Below are 17,917 nucleotides of genomic sequence, written 5' to 3'. Positions count from 1 at the left end.
CAAGTGCACTGCCTAGACTAACCACTGGATGGCGCTAGCTGCACGAGAAACGATTCCAACATGTCGAAATCGGCCGTTTAAAGCATCGATCACCGGTGATCGATTTGAATAGGCGTGGTAACGAAAGAGTTAAAGGCAGTTTAAAGACATGCATTAATTTTTTTTCAGACTGCCCGTTTTTTTCCATTTTTTTTTTGCGGCCCCTCGGAAGTCCAAGAAATCAAATGTTGACTGTACAACTGACCAAGAGGATGCTTCAGATGATCCATGTGGTGAAAGCGTGGTAGAAGGAGGATGAGAACAGAAGGGACCGACGCACTGAGGAATTAACGGGAAAGGAAGGGTGCCGCCACCTTTTTGAAGGAGCTTGAGCTAAAAAAACTAAGTGATGGCTGATGCTGAGACACAGGTGTCCCTCATCCAAACCAAAATAAATTGTTTACGCAGTGAAACCCAACACTGAGATGTTGTGTACGGGCTGAGAGTATGTCAGGACAGTTGAGGTTGACTTCCCAGCTGCTGAGAGAGAACCTTAGTTGCGACAAAGTTCAGGACCTCATACAGATGAGCTTGCTATCAGTTGATAGAAATAGCTGATATTAAAAAAATATTTACTTATGTATGCATCTCCTTTTCATTTGTATTTGAAAATGTTCGACTCAATTTGGAATGGGCTTTACGATTTCTTTCGCTGTGCATTTTACTAACACCTTCCTTCTGTTTTCTTTTTAAATAAAATATATATTACTCCTTACTATTCAAACTGGATTAAGTCATTTTTTTGTTTCAGCATGCTTACTAGAGAGTGACAGCATCGGTCAACGTAGTGTCAGCCTGTCTTGACATAAAACAAAGATCTGACTCATTCAGGGAATTTCGCAAAGGTGCTCAGGGAAAACCTGGAAAACTCGGGGAATTTGGAAATGTCAACTTGGTAGACACCCTGTTTTCAGTGCCATCTGCATTGCAGCAATACAGCACGGTGACGCGAAGCTTCGACTTTTTGCTGCCTCTGCACTGTTCTCCTTTAAAATGCATTGTCTTGTCTGGGAGCAGCTGATAAAAGCAGGCTGTCTCGTCTGCATTAAAAACATCAGCTGCTGCATAAGACTTGACCATTTCGTGGAAGCTTTTCTCCCTCCACATGGCTGCTGCTGCTTCATCTGCTGCCTTCTCCTCGCCAGACACAGACTGCCAGGTTACGCCATTTCGTTGGCAAAAACGCTTCGAAGCTGGTGACCTCGAGAATTGCAGTACATGCCTAATAGTAGTACAGTCGAACACGGATATATCGAACTCGAAGGGGATCACGAATTAATTCGATATATCAAAAATTCGATATAAAAAAATGCAGGCCCAGAGACTACCTGTGGCGGACGATGACCTTCCGATCGGCGCATTCAAGAATGACAACTACAGTCGCCGACCGTTTATTCGGACCTCACGGGGACTGCGAAAATGTCCGAATAAACAGGTGTCCGAAAAAGCAGATTGAGACAAAAAAATGAAAGCCTTTATTTCCACGCACTTATTCGGGCTCGGCAGTAGGCTTGAAGAAATCGTGAATGCGCCGTTGCACGCTGTTCCATTTACGCGCAATCAGATAAGCCTGATCTCGGAGAGGGTCTTATGATCACTATAGGTGGCTGAAAGCACAGTCACTGCTTGTACACGCTCCGCATGCGACGGCAGCGTAGCACATGGTGCGTTCATCTTCCGACTCAAGAGTCATCGTCCAGCGGTGCAGCAGAAATCTGACAAATGATCTCGCCGTCGTCGAGTTCTGCGCACGTCAGTACAGCAGTGTCGGCACCTGTGAAACTGTCAAAGGAGACGGTGTCCGGAGTCGCAATGCAACCACTGCGCAGGTCTCGGCAGAACATTTTCCGCGTCAGTAGGGAGCACATCGGAAAGTGACAAATCTTAGGCCTCCCGGCACCCGCTTGCCGGCATTCTCCAGCGCAGTCTGTGCGCGCACTGTCGGCGCCATTAGACACTTGACGGGATGTTTCCGTATGCTGCGTTGGATCACCGAAACCTCGACACAGCGCACAAAGCAAACACCACCGTGCCGACACCAGTCGCACAAACGAAAAACGCGGCCTGCTCGCAGCGTCGTGCACGAAGAAACAAATCGGCTGCTGGATTGTCTTGACATGGCTTACTATGCTGAAACCGGAACTGCTGTAGAGCCACTCTATCGAACCAGTACAAACGATGATGATGAGCGGGGATTTCCAGTAGCGCCACATCGTGGGGCAGCAAGGAGGCTCCGTTCAAAACAAAAATGGCGTTCAGCAAGTCGAACCATGCGCCGGTCAGAGTCGGTGCATGGTGCTCTCGATCGAGTTGGCTCAAGGGGTGTCCGAAAAATCAGACGAGAGGTTGCAAGGTGTCCGAACTTTCGGCAGTTGTTATACATTATGGTCTATGGGGAGAATGGCGGTGCCGCGAAGCTGACCGAATAATCGGGCATGTCCGAATTTTCGGAGTCCGGAAAATCGGTCGGCGACTGTATTTCCGCACACACGCCGCAACGTAATGCTTTATTTGCGTGAAAAAAAATCGCTTATGTTTGTCTGCTTCTTCGCCTTGCAAATGAAATTAAAGACGCCAACCTCGATCTTATTGAGGCTGTTCAGGTGCGAAAGCCCGGTTCCTTCCATGTCGCCGCAACAACGGCGAATCAAGCTGAACGCGGCCGCCACTTCAGTGGCGGAGTACGAGCTTGTAGCCGCCCCCTCGTCGGGACGATCTTCGTCGCCACTCGAGCTGTCGGCCTGGGTCCCTGCGACTGCAGCTACAATGTCCTCGTCGGCGAGGCTAGCAACAGCCTGAACATTGCTGTCAACGTTCACATAATCGTCAGCAGACACTTTGGCTGGAACGGCAGCCGGGAAATGGGACGACAACTCGCGAAACGCGTCGTCCATGCACTCGTTGTCGCCGTCGCCGTCTTCGCAGGTTTTAGGAAGTTTGGCTGTCACGAGGCCTGCCTTCCGGAAGCAGTTGGCCACAGTATCCTGCTTCACGTCTCTCCAGGCGCCCGTCATCATTTGAATGGCCCCCAGCAGGTCAACCTTAAACTCGGTGCCCATGCGGAGGTTCACCAAAAGCCTATCAATGAGTCGCCTCCTGTAGCCAACTTTGAACGACTTAATGATGCCCTGGTCGAGCGGCTGCAACTTTGCTGTCGTGTTCGCCGGCAGAAACTTGAGCGCGATGTTTTCGAGCTTGCAGGTGGTGTGATGGGCCGAGCAGTTATCGACGAGGAGGCAAGCGTGACGCCCCGATTTGCCCAGTTCGGCGTCCCACGCTTGCAGCCATTCTGTGAACAGCTGATGCGTCATCCACGCCTTCTTATTGAAGGCGTAGCGAACGGGGAGCTGCTTACAGTTTTTGAAGCAGCGCGGTGCCCTTGCTTTGCCAATCACAAAGGGCTGGAGCTTTTGAGAGCCATCCATGTTAGCAGCGAGCAGAACGCTCACGCGGACTTTGCTCATCTTGCCCCCGTGACACGTGCTGCCCCGGACGTCGAGCGTCTTGCTGGACAGCATCTGCCAAAACAACCCGGTCTCGTCGGCGTTGAAGATTTCCGCGGATGAAAACTTCGCGCTAATTTCCGGCCATTCCTTCGAAATCCACTGCTGGATATCCTGGCTGATGACGGCTCCGCTTTCCCCAGAAATGGTTTTGCCAACTATCTTATGGCAGTTCTTAAACCTCTGCAGCCACTCTGTGTTGTCGGCGAAGTTGTCATCACAGAGTGCAGCGGCAAACCATTTAGCTTTAGCCATTAGCATTGGGCCATCCACCGGAATGTTCTTAGCCCGCACCTCTAAAAACCACGCATAGAGGGCCTTTTCATCTTTCTCGTGGGCAGGAGCGCGCACACGACAAGCTCCCGACGTTCGTTTCTCCGCCACTTTCGACTTTATGTCCGCCTTGTTTTTTAATAAGGTGCTTAGAGTGCTCCGAGGAATCCTGAAGTCGTCTGCCACCGTCGCACTTTTCTCGCCCGCCTCAACATGCTGAATGGCTTTCAGCTTTGTCGCAAAGTCCAGGTTCTTGCGCTTCTTGATGCTGCTTGTTCTTGCTGCGGCCATTGCTTCCGTGTCAGCTCACCACGATCCAGTCACACGCGTCGTGAGACGCACGCAAAACAATAATGAATACGAAACACAAGAACGCGCACAAAACACAAGAATTCACGTGCGCAGCCTCCGCCAACAAAGCGCTCGCGATGGCCACCTCCGAGGGCGACAGCGATGTACGAAAGGCACGAGCGGTGGTTGGCTGAGCCAAGCAACAAGAAAAAAAAAAGGCAGAAGGAGGAGGCCGCCGGCGCCTTCATTCCTGGCTACTCGGGGGAAGGATGAGAGACATTGGGAGAAAGAGAGAGAGAAAAAAAAAAAGGCAGTTCCGCGGAGAGCGGGCGCAGTGGGAGTACAGTCCGAGCCTCTCTCGCTCTCGCATTTTCCGAGCCTTTCAGGGGAGGCGCGGAGCTCGCGGGTGCAGCGAGTGCCGAGATCGCGCGGGGTTCTATATATCCAATGGCGGGTAAAAATATCGTTCGATATAAACGTACGAATTTCTATACTTTAACACAGAATTTTCAAGGGGATAATTTACGAGTTCGATACAGACAATAATTCGATATATGTGGGTTTGATATATCCGTGTTCGACTGTATCTCTATAGCAATTCAATATCCACAGTTCCAAATGTGAGTTCCCTACCGTCTGATCTAAAGCAGAACTGAAAAAATATAAAAGCATAAATTACAATATCTGTTCCTACTGTTGTGTACTTTGCACACTCAGCTACAAATAAGCCACAACAAAAACTATGGCTCTACCTGCCTTGAAGGCACAGATATCGCTTCTGCAAATCAGCACAAATCAGCAAGTCAAAAATCGGTGTTTTGAGAAAACGAGAAAAAAAGAAGTACATTCACTTTTAACCAAAATTGCAGAAATAATTTTGCACTAGTTTGCAGTGAAAGTGGCTAAAAGCTACCAGGAATGTAGTCGCTCTGACCACAGCCACCCTAATGTGCCAAAAACGTCGTTTAGCGCCGTTCGCCGATTCCCGATGGCTTGCATCACGCGTGCGGCAAGGTTGCCGTTCACGCGGGTCGAGCTCCACGCCGACGCGGTATCGCCGCAGCACGCGCACGTGATAACGATCGTCATGGCGAGGCCATATTCCTGTTCGCTTTTGCCTACTGCGACGTTACCGCTGCGCACCTTGCGCTTGAGAAACAACATTAGTGCGGTCACGGTGTCCTACTGACGATAGCATTGACTGGTGCAGCTGCAACGCTGTCGGCGCAAGTGAGCAAATCCAAGTTCCGCTTTGTCGCTCGCGTTGACCCAAGAACTTGAAGTTTTTATGAGCAGTCATCTCCCTCTGCAGCAAATCTACGTGCTGCAACATTGCAGTGTCACGCCGAACGCGGTCGCTGTCCGGAACACACTCGCTCGTAGGCGAGCTGGCTAGGCCTACTTCGGCATCGTTCGCGGCTTTGGCATCACTTGGGGTTGGTGGCAGACGATGCAGACGATTATCGATGTTCTCCGAAGGAATGGAAAGCATTTGAAAGTTATAAGCTGATTGCTTCTTCTTCTTGCCTTAGTTGTGCCTCCTGTGAACTTTTCGGTAGATCGGTCATCGTTGCACATTCGTCACAAACCTACGAGACGTGCCATCACATCGCCTGCGGAATGGAGCAAACAGGAACCTCGCGCAGCCAATCACAGTACGCATTTCTGATCACGTGCGCTAGTCGACGAATGGGATCGCGCGTTCGGACTTTTTTTCTTCGCAGATTTTATCGTCACCGGCGAGCCGACGGACTCACTTTTGGTGGGAAATTGAAGATGAAAGGCTTCTCTTTCCAACGAGACCAAGATGGCGTAGGAAAAGCATAGGAAGCGCATAGGAAAATAGCTACGCACCGCGATAAAAAGGGTTGTTTTTGCGCAGAACGCAGCTCACAGTGATGTTGTAAATTGATATTGCAGGCAAAATACTCTTTCGCGAGATGTGAAACTTGGTGAATTAAAGGAACAGTAATTGTAGGTACTGAAAATGTTATTTTCAAGAAATCTTTTTTTTTTTTCAAGGTTTTTTTTTTTGCCTCAAGACCCGTGTCCCCCCTTAACAGTACTGAAGATAGTGCACTGTTTGAAGGTGACAGTGACAAGGAACACAGTGATGAGTCTAGCAGCGACAACGACGCTGAATGAGCTCTGCACGTTCAGATTCAATAAATGCTGTTTGCATTTTGTGAACGCTGTCCTCGATTTTTTTGTTCGGCCTACATTTGAGGTAATATATATATATATATATATTTCTTTTGTTGGCTTCGTACTTTAGGGAGTCCGCTTAGAATCGGGGTTGGCCTAGATTTGAGTAAGTACGATAACTCTTCTACATGAACGTTTTGCACGCGATAAAGAAACCCGACGCGTTCCGCCTTTGATCCACTTAGAGTCACGGGCACATTTTGTTCGACCACGAAAAAGACTCTTCGTGCACTCTTGCTGTCTGCTGACAGTTGCAGCCAAATTGCTCCTCTCGCAGTAGTCTTATGACCAAAAAATGTGGTCAATGTGGCATGACAGGTTTGCTGGGGCTTGTTCGGCAGCAGTTTAGCATCCTTGCTTGAAATGACGCAGCAGTTAGCACCCTTGTCTAGCTTGCATGTGAGCTTGCGGCCTTCCATGTCAACTGTTGCACTCCAATGATCTTCCGTTTTGACTGCGCTGACAGTCGAGGCTTGTAAAAAGAAATCGTCTTCTTCTGCTTGTGCCTCGTGCAGCACGTTTTTAACGCCTCTGGTTTGTTGTCGCACCGACGCTCTACTGCTTGAGCAAAGTGATTACGCCCACCACACTTCTTGCATGTTTTTCCTTCAGCCGGGCATATTTCGCCACCATGAGTGGTATAGCCACAATGACCACACGGTTTTGTTTCTGTGGCGACTGCTTGAATTACTGTGGCACGTGCTGCTTCTGCACCTTCACCGATTTCTTTAAATTGCTCTTTTCCCAGTTTCTGGGCCCGGGAAATTTCAATGGTCTTACTGTATGATGGGTTCTCAGAAGTAAGCCTTTCCTGCAAGCTTTTGTTTCGCAGTCCCAGAATGATTCGGCAACGGAGCAAACGGTTTTCTAAGTCCCCGAACTCGCCGGTCTTCTAGGTCCCCGAAGCCTGAGGTCTGTTAGCCAGTCATTGAAACACTCCTTGCTTTTTGTCTCTTGATCCGAAATGACATTCATTAAACGTCAAATTCGTCACTGGTTTGTAGAATTCCTCAAATTTCTGAAGCAAAATATCGACGTACCTATCCGCTTCATTTTCGAATTTGAACGCGCTGTAAGCTTTCCTGCCCTCCTCTCCAACTGTTACAAGTAACGTTGCTGCTTGGACTTCTTTGGGCTGCTTACTTAACTGGGTAGCCATGGAGAACAATGTGAACCCACATTTCCAAGTTTTCCATCCAAGCCATGTTTCTGCTGATGGGTCCAGTGGTTTCGGTGGGGGAAGCAGCGTTGACGGGGCCGACATAGCGATAGTGAACCGCTACCACCATGTAGTGAACCGCAGCCACCAGGTAATGAACAACTTTATTGGAAGAATGAACGGGATATATATACAAAGTAGTGCCCCAGTGAGTCATGCGCAGTTCATACATATAAGCGTGACATTGCACTTATTCAGCCTTGCTACATCTGCCAACTTCTCCTTCGCATTCCAAATGCCACACACTGTAGTCGGCAGTAGATCTCTGTCGGGTGCCAGCGCCGACATCTTTGTGCCACGTTCAATAGCACGAACAATGTCCAATTTTTCTTCTATGCTGAGCACCAGGTGTTCTTTATCTGAGCTTTGGCATGATGGAAGCCCTAGCTTACATGACGCCACAATGCTCTGGCACGGCGCCGAAATGATGTTGATGTGGCTTCACGCGCAAGCAAACAGGGCGCTTGGGGGCCGTTGTTCGAATTTCTGAGGCTTGTTGTTCTGCCGAGCCACCCAATGGGGATGACGCACCGGCGTGACTGCACAGTGAGAAGTGGAAACCTTACTCATTATCCGATACGTAAGCAATAAGTTGGGACGATTTATGCAGATACAAAATGTGTCGTGTTCAATGCCCGCTGAGTTGGGGATTTGACTTTACTACTTTTAAAACAAAACTACTGACGTAATAGTTCTGTCGAAACCCGCAAGGTGGAGAGGCTGTTTATGCGGCTACGGTTTAACGAGGTTTTCCTGTATTGTGTTTTCGTGAGCTTTCGGAACGTGTAGCCAAGCCTCTGTTTATATAATGCCTTAGTGCCTTTAAGGGGTGTAAGATTTGTCGGACGATCCCACCGCTGCCACCAGATATTGGGATTGGAGTGGTCGTTGTAGGGAGGACCTTGTGGCGACAGGACTAGGCGAGCAGGATTTATTTACATTATTTACATATTAGACAAGACATACATTGACAGTCTAGCATGACTCCCATATGGAGCCCGCAAGACTAACATACAGCAAACAGCTTACGAGCACACAGCTCACGAGTACATTTCTAGCACGACAATAAGCACACGAGCACTCACTAGCAGCCGACAATCGCTGCTTATATCCTCTCCGTTTGACGTCATAGTTCGATGTCATTGAAGATGACCCGCCCTTTTGGAGGAGGCAGGCTCACATACACGTGTTGCACAAGTTTCAGTGCCGCACAGGTTTCAGTGCCGCACACACACACACAGGTGTAAAGGTCTGGAGCCGACACGACTCGGAGGGGCTTCGTAGAACTCTGCTCCGTCCCGGGTGGCACGCCGGGTAGCACATTCCTGAGCTGACCCCGCGCCATGTGGCTGCCGGTTATTCGCAGTTCTCTGGAGTGCGCCCCGTCCGGTTGGATTGGAACATGTGCTGCGGGCTGAAATAGCTGGCACGTTGTCACCCCGTACGGCCATTCCTAACAGGGGGGACGTGGCTTTGAAAACCAACTTCCTTATTTCTTCATGGATTTTAATGAAAATTGGCACAAATGTTTAGGATGCCTCCCTGATGCTTTCCTAAAAGTTTCAGAGTGATATCTTGAGAACACTTGCTTCAATTTAAATGAGCAGAATTTTTCTCCCTCTAACTTTCTGGAGAGCCTGGGGAACTTAAAAAACATGATAGAAGGCTTGTTATTGACTGCATAGCTAAATGCGTGCTGAAGGTTGTGACATTCTTGCATTTCTTATTTCGCAACAAATTTTTGGGAGAGCCATATTTTATGATACCTTTGCATCAAGCGCACTTTCGGGGTAGACAAATAGCCATATCATAAACTTACAAAGGGTCAAGATAAGAAAGCGAGAATGTCACGACCTGCACTGCAGCCCAAGGAACGTGACAAAAAACAAAAAAAAACAAAAAAAACAGCGGAGTCAGAATATGTTAAACGGTAACAAAGAAATCAGTTTCAGAAACTGAGCAGAAAGGCAGGAAAACAGTTTTGAGAAAACGGCTCTCAAAGTTTCAACTTCTTTTCAGTTCTCTAAAAGGCACCAAATTTGTAGTCTTTGGGATGTTTTGTGATGTGGGGCTTCTTGTACATGTGGCCTCTGGTCTGGTGCGCTTCCCCCCTCCCCCTTTTCTTTTTATAGGGCATTCTTTGCTGCTACTGCTCTACAAAGAGCATGGTGCCTAAGTTTCAAACCAAGTGATGTGCAGAACTGTGTGGACATGAATATAGTTCCAGTGTACATTCAGGCAGCCTGTACACGCAGGCTGCCTGATTTATAGCGATCTCCAGTAAAATCAGTGAGGCATTGTTTTTTTCCTTTTGGTAAAATTGATCATGTTACTGAATGAAGGGTCTGAGTGTCAGCAGCCTCCCAAGTCATCTTTACTTGACAATGGCTGTAGAACTTAGGATCAGAAAGCCAGTGATAGATTTGCAGCTGCTAGGTGCTTTCCGGAATTGTGCTTTTGTATGATGCCTCAATCACTTCTGCAGCCAGGTGTCTGTGCCAGCCCGAAGGGCCTAGTGAACAGAGCTGATGATGAGGTTCTCTTTATGAAGGAGTGGTATGATACATATTGTGACGAGCTTTCGTGACAATGTGATAATAGAGTGAATGCGCAATATGCTTATTTGGGGGTCCGAGGTGCCGATGTGCGAAATGCGTAGCCGCAGATACAAAGATCTGACGCGCGATGTGCTTAGTCGCGCAGTTCGAGGTGTCGACGTGCGAAATACGTAGCCGTGCAGTCCGAGGTGCTGATGCACGAAATGCCTTGTCGCGGGCTCAAGGAGTCAACCCTCGATGCGCTTATTCCCGCAGTCAGAGGTGCCGACGCGCGAAATTCCTTGCGGTGGGCTCGAGGAGTCGACCCTCCATGTGCTTATTCGCGCAGTCCGAGGTGCCGATGTGCGAAATGCTTAGGTGACGGTCCAAAAAGTCTGTGCGTGATGTGCTTGATCGCCGAGTCGGAGACTCCCTAGGCGCGAAATGCTTAGCCGCATGTCTGAGAATTGAGTGCGCTATGTGCCTCGTCACGAATTCCAAAACACCGAGTGCTGAAAAACTTAGCCGCATGTCCGAGGATTCCGCGTGTGAACCTTGGTCGCGAAATCCGCGTCACCGATGCTCAAAATGCTTAGCCACGAGTATGAAGCGTCCACAAACATAGTGATCGGCCACGCTATCGCGATGTCCGCATAGCACCTGCTTTGACACGTTGAGATTACGGTGAGTGGAGACCTCCAGACTCCCGAGGCGCAAAGAGCCAAGCAGACAACTTGAGCGCCAGACCAATGGCGAACCGTGCTAGAGTCACGTGGCGGGCGCAGCCAATCGCAGACTCCGACATGACCTTAAATCATTTGGTTTTGTGCGCTTGTTTTTGTATGGAGGAGATAGCTGAAGCGGCAGATTTGAAGACTGAGAAATGCACTTTCCAATGAGACCATGATGGCGGCGCTCAGTCGCGCCGTTCCGGAGATATTGTGGCTTGAAAAACGCTGTTCTTTCTTGATTCCCGCGAGATTTTTCGACACGTTGGCTGATAAAACGAATTTTTTAGAGCACTTCTAAGTGGTTTACAGTAATGATATTTGGGTATCAGATAGGAAAAGGGTTGTAGAAACTGAAAATATGAGTTTCAAAAAATCAATTTATTGGAAATTTTTCGCGATGCGAAAGCCGCGTCCCCCCTTAAGGGGACATAAATCAAATGAGATAAAGCGCTGCTTTCCCTTACATCCCCCATCTTGCAGGTGGAGCCTGTTTGGTTGGCCCTGTGTGGGGCTCTGTCCTCCCAGTGCACGGCGGGTCCGAGGGATGACTACCTGCTGTGTGCGCTGACTCCTCTGCTCGAGGCGGCCCTGGGGCATTCTCGTGGTCAGGTCCACGACCGTGCCGTACATCTGTGGCAGTCGTTGTTTGCTCGCTGCCCTGGCCTCCACGTGCCGCCCAGGCTCAGGTCTGCTCCCATAGATTTGCGGCTGTTTGGGCACGTTGGTTTGACACTATCACAAATAGTAGCACAGAAAAACAGAGACGGACAAAGAAACAGGATGACAGGCAAGCACTAAGTACCAAGAAAGGTTTATTTTCAGTGACCCTTGTTCTGAAAACTCATTGCTATTACACAATTGCAATTCACTTTCTTGGGAAGGTTAACTCCTTATCTGACAGATACACGGATAAGTCACTGCGTTAAAGGGGGATGCAGGTTGTAAAATGGTGATAATTGGCCAAGGAATTAATTTTGAGAAAAACGCATTTTAGGAATGTTTGTGCCTTCAAGCACCTGACCTCAAATTATTAACACTTATTTCGATCAGTAAATAAGAAAAAAGTCTGCTTTCAAAATGCCATGGGAGCCATGAAATGCCCTGTGCCGGGCTAAATTTGTTCAAACTTCCTGTGTACGCTGTGGCCGCCAGCCGAATGCCACCATGTTGTGCTTCTTTTGAAGCTGGTTTCCTTGTGCGCATTTTGCGCCAGCTCAAAATGGCGCCGCTCCAACAGAACGATTGTTCTTGCCACGTTTCTGAAGTGTGTTTTCAGGCCTCTGATTGAACAGAGTGGACGCGCTCGAGGCGAATTCCCCATCTTGTGCCTCCGATTGGCTAGCACGGCCAAAGTGGCTGTTATCTTTTTATTTTTGTTTTGTGTATGCCACCATCTCTGCCGTTGCTGCCAGTTTACGTGGGTTGCCGTCGTCTGCTTCCTCTTGTGTTCATGTGGCTGATGCACCGTCTTTCCATCTTTTGGTGTGTGAGGAGACGCTCACCTGAACAAGATGTGTCAAGCTTATGAAAAAAAAAACTAAACTGTCAACGGAGCGAGAGGCTGGAGATTACGGAGGAGGGCGTGCTGCCTGAACTGCTGGCACAAACGCATTGGCGGGAGCCACCTGTTGCATTCAAAGCGGCAAATTCTACCGGCACAGCACATTCTACTGGCGCCGTTGATTCTACTGGACCTAGCTGCAGGTTGATGTCATCGGATCATCAGCCTGCGCGTCCAGCAGCATCCAAGGCTGTTTTGAAACTGCATGCTATTCAGTATTCAATGGGCGAGTCTGCTGAGCATGCGAGAAGTGCAGCGATCTTGTTTGAAGCAATGTTACATTACAGTGTGGAACAGAGCGGAAATTTAATGTTTTGTACCCGCTTAAGCCTTAGCGGTACATGCCTGCCGGTTAATGTGTACTGTTCACTTCTTTTCGAATTTACATAATACTCCTCAGTTGCAGTCTCGCACTCCCATGGGCAACTGATTCTGCATGGAGTGCGCCAAGTGCAAGCTACGCATTGTGTGCATATGCACTGATCTCCATGGCCATTGTAGAACCTCGCCTCTGAGCCGTACCGTGCACAATCTTGCACTAGTAGTCTTGGAAGCCACGGCGAAGCGACCTAGCGAGATCCCATTGCCTGCTAGAGTTCTCTTGCGAGATACTGCTTGACGTTGCCGGTGAGAACATCGCGGAAGCCGCATAGTACGCACATGTGCTCAGTTGTTTTGTTCATCTGCCACATTGCATGTGTGCTGAACTTCGTGAGAGTGATCTGCGGATGCTGCCTGATCGTGACAGGACTGTACCGTGTTGAACAAGCAAGTATTGCATGATGAGCATCAAAGAAAAAATGGAGATCGTCAATGCCATACTACGTGGAGCAAAGAATTCTGTGTTGGCACAGGAAACAGGCCTGCCACTGACTACTGTTTGTGGCATTTGGACAGCGAGAGAGATGGTGTTGAATGCCGCATCGGCCAACCTCAAGCAGGCCAACTAAACGAAATTTTAACCTCACAGAAAGCTGAAATTCAGATAATTTAGACATGCAGTAGCCTCTTTGCAAAACCTTACACTTGGAATACAGGTCAATCCGCCACAACGTGTTCGCAAAAATAAATGTTTTTCGCACTGGACCTGAAAAAAAAAAAAAACGCTGTCATTATCATCAAGGGAAGGGACTTGTTAATGTTTGCTTGTGTGCGCATGACACCATGCTTGGTAATTTAGTTCGTAAGCAAATGTTTAAAAGTTTGTACATCCAATAAAACTGCTATCCTCGCTTTTTGTAGAAAAAAACTATTTCAGCATAGCGAGCGTCGCGGGCGGCTTCTGGTGGGAGAGAGGGAAACGAACGATGAAACGAGGCAGGGGAGAAAGCTGTGCCGGAGCGAACTGGTCAAGCGGTGTCAAGCGCTCCGCATGCGGAGAGACGGCGCGAGGAAAGAAACCTGCGGCACTTTTCTTTCGTCCGCCGTTCCGTCTCGCGCTTTGCGAGGGTCGTCGTATAACGGGGGTCAGGCGTAAAATTGCATTGGATAAAGGGTTTTTAATGCATTGCTTCTATGGGGACTTCGCCGGGACTGCACTAATCCGTCGTAAAACCCGGGTCATCACATAACCGGGGGACGTATAACCGGGGTTCCATTGTACATCTCTCTTGCTGGAGTGGGAAGTGAAACAAGAAACACTCAGACATATGGTTTGTGTCTTTTATTATTTCTCTAAGCTTTAATTTGTCTGTTGGAGCAACAGATTACACAAAGAACAGATGTTGCCTTGAATAGTTTCGAATAATTCGAATAATTCGAAGTCGCGTGTCGCCATGAGCGACGTCGTAGCACGAAGACGTATACGTAGGCGCACTAGCACATGTATGTCATCCTGCGGCTTAGAGAGCAGTGGCCGCAAGGAGAAGGGAAAACGACGTTCAGTTAATAACTTCAGGTCTTTCCACAGCTTTGCGATGTAGTACTTTGCAGACAAGATCGTTGCCGCGCATTGTATGCTCTACGTTTGTCAGCTCAAAATGGCCAGACCTGGGGAGGGGTCCTTCAAGGGGGGACATGGTGTATAGAGCTATCTTACTTAATTTTAGACCAAATTAATTAGAAGACATGGTCTTACTCAGCTTTTTCAGCTGATTAAAAAAATGTGATTATTTATAGAGTAAAAAATTATGGAGATAATCAAAGGTGCATTACTGTTTGTGGAGACAATAGGCAAAAAAATATTGGGCAGAAAGTAATAATAATGCATGAGTGTGCCACAGAATGTTTAAGGTATGAAGTGCTGCAAGCAGTTTTCAGATTCAACAAGAATTGGCAATATAGCAGATCATCAAGGTTCACTGTTTACAGTATGGCTTGCAACACTTCTGTATCTGCTAGCGGCACTTCAACCATTATGCATTTAGCTCCATATAACAAAAAAATACAATTGTAGCTGACCTAGATTTTGAGATAGTGTTGCCACAAATAAGCAGGCTGAGTGAAAAGTTAGTTTTGAGAAAATTAAGAAAAACACAGAGAACTCGATTTATGAAGATGGCCGACTTCTTCCGAGAAGCCGCCAAGACGACGGACTTCTTCCGAGAAGCTGCCAAGAGGGCCGACATTTCGCACATTGCTCCTCCGGGAACCGTGGTGCATGCGATCGGTATGGCAGCAGGAACCATATCGCGTCTTACAGGAATTGTCCAGCAAGACATCGGCGGGGCAACGCCTGCCACACGTTGGGCCATTTTGCATCAGTATGCCAAAAAACCCGTACTGTTCGACACGTCTCTTCCGCAGAGACGCGGTCTTCACCTTCCGCAGGGCAGCCGTCTGCGTCTGTCTTGACGGTAAGCGCTTTTGAAACTAAAAAAGATTTGGAAGTTCCGGTCGTAGTGAACGGCGTCTCCATGTGACTGCTGGTGGATACGGGAGCATCTGTGTCATCGATGACGGCCGAAGATTTTAGAAATAACTTTGGTCGTCAGCACAGGCTGTCACAAGCAACAGTGGACTTGAGAAACCTCTCCAAGCAACGCATCGACATTCAAGGCCTGTTTCAACCCACTGTCCAGTTTTTCCAAAGGTCATGCTCCGTCACGTTCCACGTAACGACTACAGGAACATCACTGCTGGGTTTAGACGCCATCCAACGCTTGGGCATACATCGACGGTACGTCGCTGACATGTCGTCTACCATCGCTTCCTTCAGTACAGAGCCCCACAGGTGTGCCTCCGGGTTTTGATCACCTCTCCAGTGATGAGTTGCGTCTCGTCAAGAACTTTGTGCACCGAATTCATCGGCAGCAAGATGCGAAACCAGTATCTTCAAAGTTGCGCCGACTACCCCTGGCTCTCCGTCACCAGGTCACACATGAATTGCGACGTCTCGAGAATTGCGACGTCATCGAGCGCGTCGAGGCTTCTGAGTGGGTGTCTCCGCTCGTGGTGGTGCGCAAGAAGGATGGAACCATGCAGCTCTGTGTAGATCTACGGGAACAGGACAGTCTTGTGCCTCAAGTTCAAGAAAGGGTCTTGCAGAAACAGTGGCAGACTACGTACTAAACAGTACGTAGAAAAACGTAGAGGTGCTCAGGCAACTCGTGTCAAGGTGGGAGACACCGTCAGAATAAGATTTAACAGGAAAGGATTTTTTAAGTACAGTAAACCTCGTAAAGTCAAGGCCCAGATAGGACCATCTACTTTTTTACTCAGTGAGGGGAAGACGTGGCATGTGTCTAAGTTAACCCTAGTGATGAAGGATCCAGCAGGTAGTACATTGTGTACAAGTGATAGAGACTTTTTGTACTCATATTCAAATCTGGATAGTCATTCCGATGACTCGTCTGTAGTGACAGCGTCTTCTCATAGTCATAAGCTTCAGTTAAGTAGTCCGTCTGACTGTATCACTTCGGAGTTTACACAGTCAGCAGTCGTCTCTGATTCCGTTGGGGAATCGGTAGCCTCCCAGGACTTGTTGGGACGTCGAGAGGAGCTTCCTGGGCAACCCTCTCCAGCGTTGAGCGACAACCACATTCAATTGTCCAACCAGGGGGAGGGAAATAGTAGTGGGACGACTGGGTCTTTAAAGTCGACCGATACGCGTCGCAACCCCCAAAGTTCTGAGGTACGCACGCGTCCTCATCATGACAAAAAACGGCCTCCGTGGCTCGATGATTATGTTTCTTGAATGTAGAGCGTTTTGCCGTCTTCGATATGCCACGGCTAGGGGCCTCGCTGTGACATTTAGAAGACAGTTCACATGTTTCGTTCACACAGGTATAAAATGTGTTCCTTGTTGCAGTGCAGTGAGTGTTGTGCCGTGTTCCTTGTCGGATTTTGTTTTGACTGACTGCCTGTGTTTTGGTGCCCAAGACAGGTACGCGTGTATGTGAACTTGGGTGGGGACAGACTGAGTTTGTTGTGGACTTAAGTGCGTGCCTTGTGTGCATCTGGTGCGCGTGTGTGTGAACGTGGGGGGGAACGAACTGAAATTGCCTTTGGACTTAAGTGCGCATATTGTGTGTGCGTTTCACTGTATGCTTACTTTGTTTCCAGGGGGGGATGATGTAGTATAGTGTCGCCCCCTGCCAGATCTCTGTGTTATACATTTATGATTGATAGTAGTTTAGCTAGATGGCGCACCCCCCTTCTGTCATGTGACGAGCTGGGACCAATCAGGAGGTGTCATCTGGCGTGTGAAGTCCTTTTTAGTAATAAATGGCCGCGAGCCGGCCCAGTCTTCGTTCCGGTTTTCATCAGGAGCAGTTAGCTCCGTCTCTCCCTCTCTGCGTCGGCGCTCGCCGCGCGTTCGCTGGCTGGGGGCCCCCAGTTGCCTGCTGCTGCCGACACAACACAGATGTCCCTCATCCAAACCAAAATAAACTCTTTAAAGCAGTGTGAAACACAACACTGGGGTATTGTGCGCTGGCTGAGAGTATGTCTGTACAGTTGAGGTTGACTTTCCAGCTGCTGTGAGGGAATCTTACTTGTGCCATAGGTTGGGCCTCATACCAATGAGGTTGCTATCAGTTCATAGAAATAGCTCGTATTTAAAGATATTTACTTCTGGATGCATCTATTTTTATTTGCATTTGAAAATGTCCAACTCGATTTGCGATGGGCTTTACTATTCTAGCTTCTTGACAGCTGTAATATCCGTGACCCACCCGCTAGCCACCCTACCCCCACAAAAGCATTGTAGAAATTTCATTGCTTACCTTTCTACTAGCGTGCAAGTCCAGAGGGAAGCTAGGTAAATGGTAAGTCGGACAGGGGACAGGAGGCAAAGAATGGGTAGAACCGACGGAGTCGCAAAGTGAGTGAATAACAACTTTACCACTCTTGGCTCACAGTTCCCATACAAGGGGGGGGATAGGGGAAAAGTGACGTGTTAAGGCAAGCAAATGCTACTACTAGACACAACAGCGGTTGTGGGGAAAGAGGATATATTTAACCCTTTCACTGCGGGTGTTTCTGGCCATGACGCAGCCCCAGTGTCGGCTTGGTTTCGGGAATATCAGGGTACGAGCACAGTAATTTTTTAGATTATTATTGCGATAGAAGAGCTGCGCTCAAGGATGGTCCAAAATATGATGCGTCGAAAGGAAACA

General features: G+C 48.5%; 1 protein-coding gene across 3 annotated transcripts in view; it reads left to right on the top strand.

Annotated features, from left to right (window-relative positions):
- The window catches only part of LOC135907566 (telomere-associated protein RIF1-like), a 307,714-nt gene that overhangs the window by 172,610 nt on the left and 117,187 nt on the right, over nt 1–17,917 (top strand). For all 3 annotated transcript variants that reach the window (XR_010566054.1, XM_065439245.1, XM_065439243.1), the window contains exon 21: nt 11,279–11,484. Coding sequence is in view for 2 of the 3 variants with exons in the window: in XM_065439245.1 (XP_065295317.1) it covers nt 11,279–11,484 (206 nt within the window). In the remaining variant the exon portion in view is untranslated. The remainder of the gene's footprint in view (nt 1–11,278; nt 11,485–17,917) is intronic.

The sequence above is a fragment of the Dermacentor albipictus genome, chromosome 1 (genome assembly GCF_038994185.2).
Source record: "Dermacentor albipictus isolate Rhodes 1998 colony chromosome 1, USDA_Dalb.pri_finalv2, whole genome shotgun sequence".
NCBI lineage: Eukaryota > Metazoa > Arthropoda > Arachnida > Ixodida > Ixodidae > Dermacentor > Dermacentor albipictus.
This window is presented reverse-complemented; position numbering and strand designations above follow the sequence as displayed.